The sequence below is a fragment of the Notamacropus eugenii genome, chromosome 2 (assembly GCF_028372415.1).
Source record: "Notamacropus eugenii isolate mMacEug1 chromosome 2, mMacEug1.pri_v2, whole genome shotgun sequence".
NCBI lineage: Eukaryota > Metazoa > Chordata > Mammalia > Diprotodontia > Macropodidae > Notamacropus > Notamacropus eugenii.
In genome coordinates, this window is record NC_092873.1 from 120,102,137 (window position 1) to 120,118,441 (window position 16,305).

General features: G+C 39.7%; 2 protein-coding genes across 4 annotated transcripts in view; one reads left to right on the forward strand and one right to left on the reverse strand.

Moving 5' to 3' along the window:
- Positions 1-12,053, reverse strand: part of GCLC (glutamate-cysteine ligase catalytic subunit) — a 73,257-nt gene extending 61,204 nt beyond the window's left edge. Inside the window, exon 1 of one of the 2 annotated variants that reach the window (XM_072642474.1) lies at positions 11,544-12,053. In XM_072642474.1, coding sequence (XP_072498575.1) covers positions 11,544-11,693 — 150 coding nt within the window. In that variant the 5' untranslated portion in view covers positions 11,694-12,053. The remainder of the gene's footprint in view (positions 1-11,543) is intronic. The other variant, XM_072642473.1, reaches the window with a different exon arrangement.
- On the forward strand, positions 9,009-13,838 carry LOC140526339 (uncharacterized). Of its 2 annotated transcripts, XR_011974322.1 has the most exons (3): positions 11,061-11,149; positions 12,449-12,502; positions 13,551-13,838. XR_011974322.1 is itself a non-coding variant. In XM_072642475.1 (2 exons), exons 1-2 carry the CDS (start codon positions 10,578-10,580, stop codon positions 13,723-13,725), a joined length of 747 nt encoding a protein of 248 aa, XP_072498576.1. In that variant the 5' UTR covers positions 9,009-10,577; the 3' UTR covers positions 13,726-13,838. The 2 variants fall into 2 exon arrangements, 1 of the variants encoding a protein (XP_072498576.1); XM_072642475.1 differs by lacking the exon at positions 12,449-12,502 and having other exon boundaries at positions 9,009-11,149.
- Positions 13,839-16,305: the final 2,467 nt, after the last annotated feature.

A 16,305-nucleotide genomic window follows, 5' to 3' on the forward strand; every position in this document is an offset into this window, starting at 1 on the left:
AATTTCAACCAGATCAGACAAATCTTTCAGCGCTTTCATTAATGTCTAACGGTCACCAATGATATGTCTGAATTTCTAAAGATGTATTTAAAGCCCATCATAATCAAGTCCTCCATAATAGAGGCCCAGTCAATATTTTCACATATTGAAATTATGTTTCAAGGAATATGACATCACAAGCTTAAAAAGCGCTTATTTCTTAGAACATTCCGGCAAAACCCACATTTGTGTTCTGTATGCTGTACCGGAGTGGTTCCCTCGCTCCCCTGTTACCTTTAATTATACCTCATCAATTGTGTAATCACATAATCAAGCTGCTACGAACCTTTTTATTCTAGCAACACCAATGTCGGGCAACTTGACAAAACATGATTACTAGGCATGCACATTAAAAGCCACCCTAAGACAATCACAAATGTTCTGGAGAAATAAACCTTATACTGCTTCTCACTGCAGGATTGTCTGTTTTAAACATCCCTCTGCTTATATTACTATTCTTCTACCTGGTAGATTTTCAAATGAACTAGTCTGCAATATCAGTCATTCGTTCAGCAGTTTCTACAAGAGTGTAGCTGGTATGTTAGCTGATAAAGAGAAGAATATTACATCTTTAGAGATTCTTTCATATCATTGGAAGAAAATTTGTAAAACTGTCCTACCACTTTACAACACATATTTGTGTGGGCAAGCATTTTCACTTTATCCTTGCTTTAAATCAAGATACAGAAATAAACTCAATGCAGAACCAGATTTAAGACTGTTTCTCTGGTATTGAGCCAAATATTGTAAAACTCTGTTCAAATAAAAATGTTCAACACTGAAATTAAGTTTGTATATATGACCATTGTCTTTGTTAAGCATCTTCCCAGATATAACTTATTTCATTAAAATGTTATTTATATTCAACAAAATTTGCAAAAGAAAAAAATTTAATATGCAATCTTGCAGATAATATAAGCATACGGAGGTCTTGTTGGATTACTTTTAGTTCTTATAGAATGTCCCACATAAAATACTTCTAATTATTATATAATTTTATATTTGGAGTTTCAGTAATTATAGATAGAATATAATTTTATATTTTATAATTATACAAATTTTAATTTGGACCTTTCCTATGCAAAGTCATTACTGGACTTATTGTAAGCATTTAATCAACAAACCTAAAGGATATTATGAGTAGTATATTAAATTACACTGGGGGTTTATAACATAATGATATTGCTGAAAGGGGATTATGGAACAAAAAAGTTAGGAACCACTGCTCTAGAGGGACAGAGTGGACCTGTGACTTCACTGGCATAAGAATTCTCATTTAAGGAACTCCTCTTTACTATTTCTCTGTTACCTTACAAAGTTAGAGTTGTCTACAGCACTAAGAGGCTCACATAGCCAGTATATATCACAGGCAGGACTCAAACCCAGCTCTTTCTGGACAGGTCACCTCTTATTCCATATAACAAAACTATAAACAGACACTTTAAGTTATGAAATTTCTACAAGTTCTCCTTTCCGGATATTAGCTTCTTTTCAGTAAAACACAATGTGGGAGTAGAACATTTTGGCATCATAGCAAAGCACCTATTCTCCTTATGTTTTGCCTAGGGAAAGTAACAGCCAACTCACATTACCTTAGGGCTTTCTCTAAAACAACTGGGTGCCACAGGTAATAAAAATGCCATCCTTCCAATTATACAAATGAGAAAAGTGCAGTTTAGAAAAGTTAAGTGTCCCTGTGTAGTCATACTGATTAAAAGCCAATCCAAAAATGTCTTTAGACTTTCTAGAAAAGACAAAAAGATATGTGTGTGTGTGTGTGTGTGTGTGTGTGTGTGTGTGTGTGTATGTGTGTGTGTGCATGTGTACGAAAACTGCTTTGGTATTTGGCACCAATATTAAAGGGGCCATCCCTTGACTCACTTCTTAAAGAGGTCTACCCCACCGAACGGGCATTGTTTCACTCAAAATGAAAATCTGAAAAGACCTTAGCTTAAAAGGGCCATAGTCTCCTACTACATCCTGAGCCATCTCCAATCATTCCGATGAAAAGAGTATCCGGCCACTAGACCCAGATGGTTCTGGAGAGGTGAGGCTGGTCACCTTGCACAGCCCTCCCTCATTCAAATCAAAAGCAATGTCATGGTGCTCTTCAAGAACAAGGAGAAACCACACATCTCACCTTGTTAGATCTTTGTGCTCTTGGGGTCCTTTTGTCTGAATGGTCAGTTCCTCCCATAGCCTCTATTTTAAAGGAAGTACCCAGGCCAGTCATATTTACTCTGGCATTTCTCTGTGCACATCACTACTACCCTTAGGGATTCTTTCTTTACCACAGTCCCATATGGGTACCTTAAAGTAAACTCCTTGAAGAACTGTCTTTTTCCTTGTTTTCTGTATTCCCAGGACTCAGCACAGTAACAGGCACATATACTATTATTCACTCAGGTCAGGCTCTTTATGACCCCACCAGGCACACAGCAGTTACTTAATAAATGTGGATGACAAAGAAATCCTAATCTGAATCTGATTCTCACTTATAGCTATGAGCATGCTGCTAAGGTAAAAGTGATTAGCTCACTTAAGAATCTGTAACAGAGAAGAAAAGGAAACCTAAGCAGAATTTCACACGTACTTTTTATTTGGGAAAAACATCTGTCAAAGAGTTCAGAAGAAAAGGTAGACAGGGCTACAATTCTGCCTCCCCTCCCCCAAAAAAATCAGCACAGGAAGAATAGAAAGCACAAGAATGCAATGCTGGAGATATAAAAGAACACTGATGAATATAAACTGGAATTGACTGAAGATGCTCAGGAACCAAAGACTGTCCAATCAACTCGAGATTAAATAAAAAAAAAGGTATGTGTAGCAAAGGCTTCCAAACAGAGGGTGAATATAAAAGCACGGCACAGTCCTTTTTAAGAAAACTGTCCAAAGTGCTAAAGTTCAGAATCAGCTGAGGCTGCTGAGAAAAGCTAAGTACAGCAAAAAAGATTTTTAAAAAAGATATATTAGTGGAAAGAGGAGGATCAAAAAGGACAACAAAGAGAAGGCAGAGCTGCTCTATTTTTATACTGGAGGTTTTTTTCTACCAAAAAAAAAAACTATGACCATGGATGAAATGAGCAAGAAATTTTTTTAAAATGATTAATAATAATTATAGTCAATGCTTTAAGGTTTGCAAAGCACTTTACAAAGGGGTTATCACATCTGATCCTTTCAACAGTCCTGGAAAGTAGGTATTATCATTATCCTTGCTTTTATGCATGAAACTAAGTGAGACAAAAGGTTAAACGATTACCCCTGGTAGTCACAAACCTAGTAAGTATCTGAGGTCACATTTAAATTCAGGGCTCACTGACTCTAGGTCCATTGCTACATCTATCTCTATAAGGCATAGCTTACCAAATTTTAACTAAGAATTTGGCAAAGGAACTCATTCTGTTTTTATGAGAGAAAAAAAAAGCATAGAAATGCAGCCTAAATCAGAGGTGTCAAACATGATAACACTCCCAAACCAGATAAAAATATAATTGGAAAATATGTAACAAATTAAATAAAAAAACAATAGAACACAGACAATGTTAATATCTGGTTTTCTAAGTCAATATACAGTCCACAGAGATCTTTATGGAGGTTTTAACGGCCTCCATTTCTATTTGAGTTTGATACCACTGCTCTAAATAAAAATTCCTATTAGATGAATGTGGAATTTGTTGGGTGATCAAATGCAAAGTTATCAGTAGTTCCATGTTGGCTTGGAAGGAGATCTCTAGTGGAATGCCCCATGGAATCTGTGCTTGGCCCAAAGTGTGGCACTTTTGTCAGTGATTTGGGTAAAGGTTTTTTTAATCAAAGTGCAAAAAAAACAAAGCTAGAAGGGACTGTCTAACACACTGGAAGATCAAGTCAAGATCCAAAAAATTACTGACAAGTTATAATGCCAGGCTAAATCTAATAAAATGAAAAAAAGATTAACAATAATGAGGTCTTAAGATCAAAAAAGTCATCTTCCTAAGTACAAAGGGTGGAAACATAGCTAGAAAGCAATTAGTCTGAAGAGCTCCAGGTTTTAGTAAACTCTAAGCTATGATACAGCAATAAATGTGATATTTAATTATACTGTCAGAGGCACAGCTCTATAGTGTTTTGCCTCGGGGCAAGGGCCAGAATTTAAAATGGACAAGGAGACCGTCTGGATGAGGGCAATCAGAACGGTAAAGGGTCTTAAGCCCAAGAATGAGGAAGAAGGGGTATTTATTAAGCCTGGATTAAAGATCCAGAAGAGGAAAAGTGGAGGAAATAGCATGATAACTTCATCAATACATTAAGCAACATTTATTGAACTTCTACCATATGCCAAGTACTGTCCTGAGCACAAAAAGAGGAAAAAGACAGACCTCGCCCTAAAGGAGCTAACGGGGAAGATAAAATGCAAATGAATAATGGATACATACCAAGTAAGCCATATATAGGACAAACAGAATTCTAATATTTGAAGGGTTTTCATGTAAAAGGACTGAGCAGGCTATGTGGCCCTAGAAGGCAAAACCAGGAACAATTAGTGAATGCTGTAAAGATGCATGCAGGCTTGATGTCACCAAAGTCCTCCTGATAATTAAGAGCTGTGGGCTCCCCTTTCACTGGATGTCCTCAAGCAGAGACCAGAACACTTGTCAGGCATGTCGCAATATGGAATTCTTTGCCTCTCTGGTCCCTTCCAACTTAAATTCTGTCATTCTGTGATTTCAGAAATGGGTTTTTAAAGAAGGGAGGAGAAATAGGGGGACTTTAGAAATCAGTATAATGACACCAGTGAAAACAGCATCTTGTCATCTTGACAGCACCAGAGACAGAAAAACTCAAAAGGAAAAACACAGAATTATGTTCTATATAAATACATACACCCATATGTATGTATGCCCCCTACACACATATATGTACAGTAAAAATATAACAGAGTCATCTTTATGAACATCAATAAAAGACAATGGACAAAGTATTTTAAAAGGTTTCCATTAAAATAGTTTTAAAATCTCAGCTGGGAAATAAGTCATATCCTTTCCAAGTGACATGGAGGAAAAAGGGGATGTTCTGGCATCCTGGCTTCAAAAATAAACATATTCCCTCACAGAAACTGTTATTTGTTATAATAATACCAAGCATTTATATCTCAGTTTAAAGTTTAACAAAGCACTTGTGTTCATTAGGAGTCACACCACACACCTGAGGTATTATCATCCCCATTTTACAGATAAGGAAACTGAGACAGGAAAGTTAAGTGACTTGCCCAGAGTCACATGGCTTTGTAAGTATCATAGACAAGATTCAAATCCAGGTCTTCCCAAATATAAGCCCAATGCACCCTCCACAGAGGTTTGTTGACAATTAGCAATAACATAATTATTATTAATTAATGTTAAATTATCAAAAGCATACTTGTTAACAAACTATAATACCTCAGATTTGGATATTACTTTAAGAGTTCTTTTCTTTACATCATTTCTTCTTATCCTCAAGAAAAGGCAGGCAAGTAGATACTGGATAGAGTGGCAGGCCTGAAGCCAGGAAGACCTGAATTCAAATCTAGCCTCAGACACTTACTAGATGTGTGACCCTGGGCAAGTAATTTAACCTTTGTTTGCTTCTGTTTCCCTGTAAAATAGGGATAACAACAGCACCAACCTTGCAGGATTGTTGTGAGGCTCAAATGAAACAATAATTGTAAAGCAACCGGCATATGGTAAGTGTTATATAAATATTACTTATCATCATCATTATCATTCCTAACTACTACTATCACCTCCAAAGTAGAGGTTCGGGAAAAGGTCAAAGGTTAACTTGTCCAAAGTCCTCTGGCTAGCAAATGAAAGGGCCAAGCGGTTGAATGAACAAACATTTTTTAAAGCAGCTACCATGTGTAGGGTGATAGGCATACAAAGACCAAAAAAAATACAGACTGGATATATCTGACTAGAACAATGTAAGTCTTCAAGAAGTTTACATTGTTCTAGTCAAATATATCCAGATTTGTCAACTTTTAGGGGAATATTCCGGTTAATAAGGCTTTTATATGTTGCTCTGGGAACCTGACCCTTATTTATAATATGGATACTATGGGAAAATAAATCCCCAGTTCCAAAAGAAAAGGTGGCAAAACCCCTGACTTATAAAACCCATTTTTAAGTTGGAGGCTGCCTGAATATCATCTTTTAAAATACGCAATTGCTAATAACCAATTATCACTGAGTGTGGATTCTAAAAACAATGTACTCTGGTTACATCAGACATTCAATAATCATCACCTATAATATGTTCAGAAGATTAAATTCTGTGTTTTGTCTTGATGATACAACAAGTGGAAGCTATGCAGGTCTCCCTTCTACCTAAGTGGTTGATCATATTAATGTTCATTTTTACTTATGATTTTATGGTCTTGTAGACACAATTAAAGAAAAAAATGCAGTAGAAATTGTCTTTTCACGTAGAGTCTGCTGAACATATCAACACCGAACACTTCCCATCTGCCCTTCAAAGATTCCCTCTATCTCCCCCAACACTGCACCAGCCTTCTATTTATCTCACCAACCTCATTTCTCCTTCCTTCCCAACAGTAGCTCCTCCCAATTAAGCATATGACTGAACTCCGAATTTTTAAAACTGAATGACTGCCCAAATCCTCAATTTCTATGCTACCTTTGAAATATTTCTCTTTTTCTACAAAAATCACCTTATCTAGGAATAAAAAGCTTTCTTGTTTAACTTGGCAATATAAATATGGACAAAGCACATAATCACAAGATTTAGAACTTTGTGTCATGGACTTCTTAGAATGATGCTTTAAAATGCATAAAATTAAATACATAAGATCACAAAGGAAGTCAATTATATTGAAATACAATTATCAAAACGTTCGGTTGTGTCCAATTCTTCATCATCTTATTTGGGGTTTTCTTGGCAAAAATACTGGAGTGGTTTGCCATTTTCTTCTCCAGCTCATTTTATGGATGAGGAACTAAGGCAAACCAGGTTAAGTGACTAGCCCCGGGTCACACACCTAGTAAGTATACCTGGGGCTTGATCTGATCTCATGAAGATAGGACTTCCTGATTCAAAGCTCGTGCTCTATCCTGTGCCACATGTTCATGGGCTCCAGGCTAAAAACCTCTGATAACATAATTTTTCCATTTTACAGATAAAAACACCAAGGGTCAAGGAAGTGAGACGCAGAGGCTGGGTTCAAGTTCAGATTACCTGACTCCAAATTGAGTGTTCTTTCCAAGGTAGGATGCTTCCTGATAATTTAACAATGTTTACCTCCATCAGAAACTGTCTAAGTGATGCCTTCTTGCTTGTTGCTACTGCCAGAGAGAATTATATTCACCTTATGACACTTTCCCTACAATTTATAATCAAAGAAGAACAGATATGATTAAAGTATTCCATGAATAGACAGTGAAGTGTTTCCATTATACAGATCAAGGGCAGCATGTAACAGAGTTGAAAGGAAGAGTAATCATTAGCTACTGTGAAAATGGAGTATTTCCCATCTAGATTTAAAAGGAAAAAGGGGGAAGAAGATGTATCTTCCTGGTATGCTTATCAAATTGGCAAACGGCACAGACTGGGACTGATTACCAGTATACAGAATGAGAGACTAAGAATCTAATAAGGTCTTGACAGTGTTGCATATTGGACATAAATTCATTTTAACATAATAAAATTTAAGAAGGATAATAATAGCTAGTATATATTGAACTTTAAGGTTTGAAAAATTCTTAATAAGTTTATCTCACTGGATCCTCAAAGTAAGCATGGGAGATGGGTGCTATTATCATGAGAAAACTGAGGCTGACAGAGGTAAGTGACTTGCCCAGGATCAAACAGATAAGTGTCTGAGATAGGATTTGAACTTCAGTCCTCTGAACTCCAGGTCCAGCACCTGCTCATGCACTCGCTCTCCCCACCCCCCCAACTGCTGCACCCTCAAGGCCTCAATCACTGAGCTTCAAAAATTCAACTGTACAAGTAGAACAAAGGGTAGGAAAACGAAGGACTATGCCCTAACTGGGTTGTAGCAGAGAAGGACTTGGGAGTTGACTAAGAGCAATGTGAATTAACAGATACAGTATGAGGTTGCATAAAATCCATGTGCAGCTGAAAATATTAAATTATATTGAACATATTCTGAAGTCATCCTCTGCTTGGCACTGATCACACCAAAAATTCTTGTACAAAGTTCATTCAAAGAGCAAGGTTTTGATAAGTATATTTTAGTTTTTAACAGGCTGTTAAACAGTTGTAACACTGTTATAGACTAACTCAGTTAACTAAAATACACTTTTTCTTCTATCATTAAAGTTATTTAGCTTCATAAAGTAACATTTTCAGGAAAAAATTTTTTTAAAAGAAAAAATCCACTTATTTATTCATCTAAAAAACTTAAATCAATGACCTTAACTGCATTTGAGAGATTTTAAAAAATTTATAGAATATTTTTAACTGCACATGGACTTTGGGTATACTCCGTAATAAAATGCCCAGAAGGGGAGTAGAGTCCCATGAGCAGAGCAGAATTGATGAAAACATCTGAAACGGTGCATACAATTCCAGGCACTGCACTCTATAAATATTGACAAACTGGAAGAAGTACAGCCAGAAGAGGGCAACCGAGAAGATAAGAGGGTCTGAAAACCAGGTCATATGAGGAATGGCTGAATAAACTGAGACGTTAAAATTAGGGAAGGGAAAGCAAAAGATGCAGAGAGCAAGATCAAGGCTTGAAGGGTTGTGTCGGAGGGAAGGAAGGAAGGGAGGGAGGAAGGGAGGAAGGGAGGGAGGAAGGGAGGAAGGGAGGAAGGAAGGAAGGAAGGAAGGAAGGAAGGAAGAAAGGAAGGAAGGAAGGAAGGAAAAAAGGAAGGAAGGGAGGGAAGGAGGAAGGAAGGAAGAAAGCAGACTAGACTAATTCTGTTCGACTCCCAAGAAAAACTAGGACCAATGGGTAAAGAAATGACAGAAGGTTTATTTCATCTCAAATAAGTTTCCTAACTTGGAGATGTGCTCCTTATAACTGAAGGTCTTCAGAGAGTTTCCCTCCTTGTTTGAGGGAAAACTTATAGAAGATGTAGGGTGGGAGTTGGATTATATTTCCAATTCTGAAAGTCCACAGTCAAATATACCATTTTGAAACAGACTGAAACAATGCTACATTTTTGGCAAAGAGTAAAGAAGTCCATTAAATTAAAACAAAGACTCCCCCCAACCCCCCAAGAAGTTATTTACATTCTTTTCTAAGCATACCACTCTAAGGAAATTGGTTTGTTAATGGAAAAAGTACTGGGGTGGGGTGGGACGGTAAAGGGAAGGAAGGGAAATGATAATGTCAAATGGCCAGAGTAGATATTTCTTGTAAAAGATCATAAATCTAATGGTTTTTTTCTTTGATGACTAAACACTACAGAGACTATTTGAAATTAACAATTTGCAAGTCCATCTGCAGTACCCTTATTTTTTTTTTCCAAAACTGGTATCACTGGGGAAAAGGAGTCGGGTATTTTTGAAAAAGTCTAGAAATTTATAATTTAGTGTAGGTTTGGCTTGTATGTATTGTCTATATTCTAATATTTATCAACAGCTGACATTTCTCATTTTTTAAAGCTCCTATAAGTACTTCAAATGACTCCAACACTGAATCTCTCCCCCACCCCCAATGCAAAAAAAAATGAGATTAGTTTTTCCACAGTAATCTCTCAAAGACTCCAGTTCAGGAGCATCACATAAGAGGGAGCAAACAACTATGTTGTTTACTTTAGTATATTTTATCTTCAGCTTCACAGCAGAAAGAAGAGATAAAAACATCAAATTTCTCAAGAATAAAACTGCTATAGATTTACAGCAAATTGACCAACAATGGCCAATTTTACACAGTTGGGGTAGGTGGGGGCATCAAATGCTTACAAGTGGCCATCTTTTGGTTTAGTCAGAAACAGTAGTTACAAGAGATTATTGATGCAGGAGGAATTCCAAATCATCTTTTCAATATGAGCTAGGCAACATTAGCATTAAAAAAAAAATCCCCAAAGGGTAAACCAAAAGAGGCTTTTTTTTTTTTTTGGAGACTCTAGGCTTCATTTCAAATAGACTAATAAAATCAGGTTTCATCATTTGGTTGTTAAAAAGCAAAAAACTAAAGAGTTTACTTCAAGTGGTGCAGCTCCAAGTCATAGCTTCAATTCCAAACCCGAATTTGAACATTTTACAATTCAAGGAGAAAGGCAAACAAGTTCCCAGTGTTAGGAAAGTGATTCCCTTCTGATAGTTAAGTGACTGATGAACTCAAACAAGTTTCTAAGAACGGCCAAGTTAGTTCCCAAATGTCCCATTATACATTATGTATATATACATATATATGAATGTCCATTCCTATTATAAGTGGCATTATAATATGAACTGGTAGAACCCTTGATATTAACAGAGAAATATTATTTCTGCTCAGAAAGTGCACTCAACTCACTATACATGAGCCTTAAAAGTTGAAGGTAGGTAACAGAAATGCCCCCCTTTTCCAGAAAAACCAAGTCATGCGTCATATCTATCTTAAAAGAGGAGCCTTTCTTAGGGTTTCTTCCTCCTCCCTTCCCACAAAGCTGAAGCTGGCGTTACCCGGGTTTCCATTAGCAGACAAACACGGTAAACCAACAAACAGGGAGCTTTTCCCCGGACTGAAATTCGGCGTCAGAGGTGGGAGGACCGGAGCCCGGCTTTTCTCAGGGTCAGCGCAGTCTGCCCGCCCCTGCCCCACAGCCCCCCTCCAGCAGCACCGTCCTAGGCGCCCAGCCTTTTCTTTCATCCCCAAATGCCCTCCAGGGCAGCTAGCCTTGCGCACGCTCCAGGCAAGGGGAAGGAGCGCCGGGTTCGCTCGGTGGCCCAGAGACAGCCTCGGGGTCACAAGTCAGGGCGCCGAGGAACCTTGGGGGCCCTTTCCTGGGCTCCACACCTTGTCCCTGTCAGGCCCCACGTGTCGCACTGGTCTCTGGGGGGGCAGGGAGGACAGCCAGCTCCTGGAGGCACACGTCACGAGAGGGGCGCACTCACAAGTTCATCACCTGGCCCACCTGACCTCTGCCCAGGGGGAGCAGCGCAGGGTGTGGAGGTACGCCCCCCACGTCCCCTCTCTGTCTGTCTGTGTGTCTGTCTGTGTGTCTCCCCCCACACCACCGCACCCAGCTCACCACGCACGAAGGAGGCTGAAGTGCCACAGGCCACGCGAGCACCCTGCGGAGGATGCCCGGCCCCACGGGGACACCCTCGGGGATGCCCTCCCACGGCACAAAGGAGGAAAGGGCAGGGGGGCAGAGGCTTCTCCACCCTCCCTGAGTGCCCTTCAGGGCCGGCCGGTGCGTCCCTCCCCCCCAGCGTCCAGCGCGGGGCTAGGCATACAGTAGGCACTTAATCAATGCTCGGGGCGCGGGCCGGCACAGGGAGGGGGTCTTAGGCCGGGTGCCGCGGGGCGGGCCGAAGGTGAGTGCCCCCCCCCCCCCTCTCACCTCGTCGCCCCACTTGAGCACGTCTTTGTGCCGCTCCTTGACGGCGTGGTAGATGTGCAGGAACTGCAGGATGCCGTGCCGCCGCACATGGTCCGCGTGGCGCTTGGTCTCTTCCCAGCTCAGCGGCGAGCCCTGGGACAGCAGCCCCATGGCCGCTCCCGGGCTGCGGCCGCCCGGACGCTGGGGCTGCTGCTCCGCTCCGCGCTCCGGGGCTCCGCGGCTCCGGCCCCCGGCGTCCGGCCGCCCGCGGGAGGGACGCGGGAGGCTCCGGCGCACGATGCCGCCCTCCTTCCTTCTCTTTCCCCGCCGGCTTCCGTGCGCCTCGCCCGCGTCCTCCTCCCGCCACGGTCGCTCCGAGCCGTCCCGCGCCCCGACGTCGGCGGCTGCGAACAGCAGCCTCTCCCCTTTGCCGGTTGTCGTGCACAAGCCGCTTCCTACTTGTGACCCAAACCTGCGGCGCCGCGGAGCATGCCCAGTACCCCAGCCCAGCAGGAATGAAAGCCCCGGTGCGGAATCCGAGGCTCCGGGTTTTAAAGGCGGCGGGAGGGTGGGGGCGGGAGGAGGAGAAGGGGTGGGGCTTATGAGGGGGCGGGGCCTGAAACTGACTTCAAAAAGAGGACCTGAGGTTTGGTTAGGGAATGGATGGGAGTGGGAGGGGTTCTCCCAGGGAACAATGATATGCCATCTCTCTAAATAAACCCAATTTAGGAACATCCTTATTTACTGGAAAGGAAACAAAAAACAAACCCAGAAGGTTTGAAGTATAGTGAGAATTGCACTCAACCTGGAGTTGGGAGACCTGAGTTCAGATCACAGCTTTGTGATGTAATAATCCTAGCCAACATTTATATAACATGTACTATGGGCCAGGCTCTTTACAAATATTATCTCATTTTATCTTCCAGATAATCCTGGGAGCTACCCTCATTTTGCAGAAAAGGAAACTGAGGCAAACAACAGTTAAGTGGCTTGCCCAGGGTTACCCAGCTAATAAATGTTGGAGGCTGGATTTGAACTCTGCACTTTGGGGTGCTATTGGGCCATCTAGCTGCCCCAAATTATTTCTCAGTTCCACCATCTAATTCATCTTTTCTCAACATTTTTACAAATGAGAAAACTGAAGCCCAGGGAGCTGAATTCACATAGGTAGCTAAGGTTGCGTAGGTGGTGGAAGAACCAGGATATGACACTACCTAACTTAGACTTCAGCAGTCTTTCTACCACACTGTAGATGGTTGTGAACATGTGTACTGCAATAATAATAACAGACATTTACTTTAAGGTTTGCAAAACTGTTTACAAATATTAACTTATTTTGTCTTCATAACAACCCTGGGAAGTGGGTGCTATGCGAATCAATATTATCTATGTCAAAATGGGGGGGGGGAGAAAGGCATTCCCCCAAGAGCACTTAAGCAACTTGTCCAAAGTTAGAGTGCTAGTGAGTGGCAGAACTTGAGCCTAGAACCCATGCTCCTTATTGTAGTCTCCTTATCTTTCCATCAGACACGGAGGGCTAGAGGAAAAGATTAGTTAAGTTGCTAAAAAAAAAAAAATTGCCAGAAGATTATTTTATGCAAGAAGTTTGTAGGATCATAGATCTGGGTGTGGAAGAGACCTCAGAAGCCCTCTAGACCAACCATTTAATTTTACAAATGAGAACACATGTACAGGGAGGTTGAGACTTGTTAAGGAATACAAAGAAAGTGCAGAGCAAAGCTAGATTTGAGCTCAGCTCCTTTACCTTCAGAGCCAGTGTTCTTTGTAAAGCTTATAGTGTTATAAAGATATAAGTACCCTCTATGGAATATTTCCAGGAGGACATGGACAAAAATTACACAGGATGAAAAGGTAAGGGTGAGTTGCCATCTTCACACTGGGGGAATCTGTCCAATTAAAATCATAAACCCATTGAAGAAAGAAGTATTACTACACCTCATATGAATTTTAATATGGTCATTTTATATTGTCTTTATTTTCTAGTATGTTTTCCTCTTCCCTCCCCAGAGACTCACCTCTTGTAACAAAGAATAAAAAAGAAAGGAAAAAAAGGACTGGCAAACCTAACCAACACATCAACCAAGTCCGACTATATTATATAATGTTTCACATCTACATTCCCCCACCTCTGCAAAGAAGGGAAAGCGGTACCTTATCTCCTCTTCTCCAGAGCCAAAGTTAATAATTAAAATTACTTAGAGCTCAGTTTCTTTTTTTTGTTGGTATTCTTTTATATTATCGTATATATTGTTTTCTTGCTTCACTGTGCAAATAAATTCAAATAAGTCTTCCCATGCTTCTCTGAATTTTCCATCTTTATCATTTCTTTGTGGCCCAGTAATATTCACCTGTGCCCCCTTATTTTAAAACATTCTTCATATTACAACCTTTTGGTGACATGGACTAAATTTGATATCTCCTTTTTTGCATCACACCAGCATCCTCTCCACCATGAAGAGATTCCACTGCTACCATCACTGGTAGCATCATAGAGGGCAAAGACTCTGCCCCAATATTTACATAAACTGATGGAAATAAAGTGACTTGCCCAAGGTTACCTAGCTAGTAAATATTTGAGGTAGGATTTGAACTCAGTTCTTTTTCTCTCCCTGACCAGGGTGCTATACTCATACTTAGGTTCCTTGAAAGGTAATCAATCATTCATCCAAAGATGATAAATGTTTAGAGTAACTCATGGTGAGAATTTTAAATTGTTCCCTAACTGGTGAGTGTTGTGGCTACTTTAGGGCAAGGCTGCTTAGATCAACCCCTTCACCAAGGAGGGTTGGAGGATGGGGAAAATTGGGAGGGAATTCTGTAGAGTGATTGATGACTATACGTGCAGTCCTTTGTTCCAAAAGAATGCTACCAATTCCTGTTTATGTTATCAGCTTATTCTAGTTTGGTGCATTTATAAAGAGGGTCAGTTCTCTCTGTCTAGTTCTATATAAAATTATGTAGCCCCTAGACCCTGTGGACCCTCTAGAGTTTAAACTATTATTATCTATATAAAACTTACTTACATAGGGAAAAAGTTGCAACAAGGATATGTTTGTTTGCTTTTTTTTTTTTTAAATTTTCAGGAGAGTTCATATTTTTAGCACCAGAAAACTTCACTCTCCTTGGAGGACAAGCGTTTATTTTGTGATAACTCAAATTGCATGTGTTATTGTAAATGGTCAAAGCCTCAGGTAGATGAAGCAAGAAAATAATACACACAATAACCACAATATAAAACACATGGTGGGAGCACAATTATCCCACCTTGCCTTCTCTTGTTTAGGGTCAAGGAGAATATAGAGTGAATAGTAACTGATATATATATTTTTGTATCCCCTAGAACATCTTGTACAATTCTAGCCACATACTGGGCAATCCATAAATATTTGTTGAATGAATTAATAAGAGACATTTTCTTTAAAAAAAATTAAATTTGTTTTTTTCAATCAATGAAAATCTGCCTTCTCTCCTCCCCATTGAGAAACCAATAAAAACAAAATCCCTATGGCAAATATGTAAAGCAAAACAAATTCCCACATTGACTATGCCTCCCCCAAAATATATCTCAATCTACAATTTGAATCCATCATTTCTCTGTCTAGAAGTGGGTAGCATGGTTCATCATGAGTCCGCTAGAATCATGACTGACCCCTGTGTTGATCAGAGTTCTTAAGTTTTTCCCAGTTGTTTGTCTTTGGAATATCGCTATTGTATCAATTGTTCTCTTGGTTTCACCCACCTCACTCCAATTCATACTAATCTTCCCAGGTTTTTCTGAAACCATCCCCTTTAGTTTTTATAGCACAATAATATTACATCAAATTCATATACCATAACTTGTTTACCTATTCCCAGATTGATAACCACTCCCTCAATTTCCAATTCTACTCATGACCAGAATGTCTAAAGTCCAAATTTTGCTTTATTTTTCATTCATGCATGCCAGTAGGCATGCATAATATTACTCCCCTAGAGAGTATCTGGTGATGGAAGAAAAGGGGTGGGGCAACTATGACAGTGATGATTTTAATTTTTGTTCTTTGCCACTGGAGAGGTGGTGTGGTATAGTGGTTGGTAAAGTACACTTAACCTAAGAAAAAAATGGATTCAAATTCTACCTCTGACACTGAATTTCAATACAGGAAAAAATCCCTTAATCTATTTATACCTTAGGAAACTATTAAGTACGTTGGATTGGTGGAGAAAGTTCTCCATATATTTCTGTATTTTATGTATTATATTTATATTATCACTTATATTTTATATTATACATTACATTTATTTAGCACTTTATGCTTTTCAAAATACTCTCAAATACATAAACTCTATTTTCTCCTCAAAGTAGTCCTATGAAGTATGGAAATTGTTTTTTTAATATTGTTAAAAATATTTTTACAGATGAGGAAAATGGGGCTCAAGAGGTTAATTTTAAGCTTTTATAGGACCCAGAACTCAAAGTAAACAAGATGTAGTGGAGAGATGACATTCTAACCCCCACAATTCCTGTATATCGTTTATTTTGCAATTTTCTAATGAATCATCCCAGGAATGTTGTGTATTGTAGTTATCTACAGACTGTCATTGAAGGGACTGAATTGTACCTTATCTAAACTTTTTATTTCTCCCAGAGCCAACCCAGTACTCTGGACAAAGGAGGAGCTTAATAAATATTTATCCAGTGAAGGAATGAATGATAAGGCCCCTATCCAAGCCCAAAGAATAGGTCCTCCCTCCATCTGTTGACCTTCTTCCTCCAACCCCT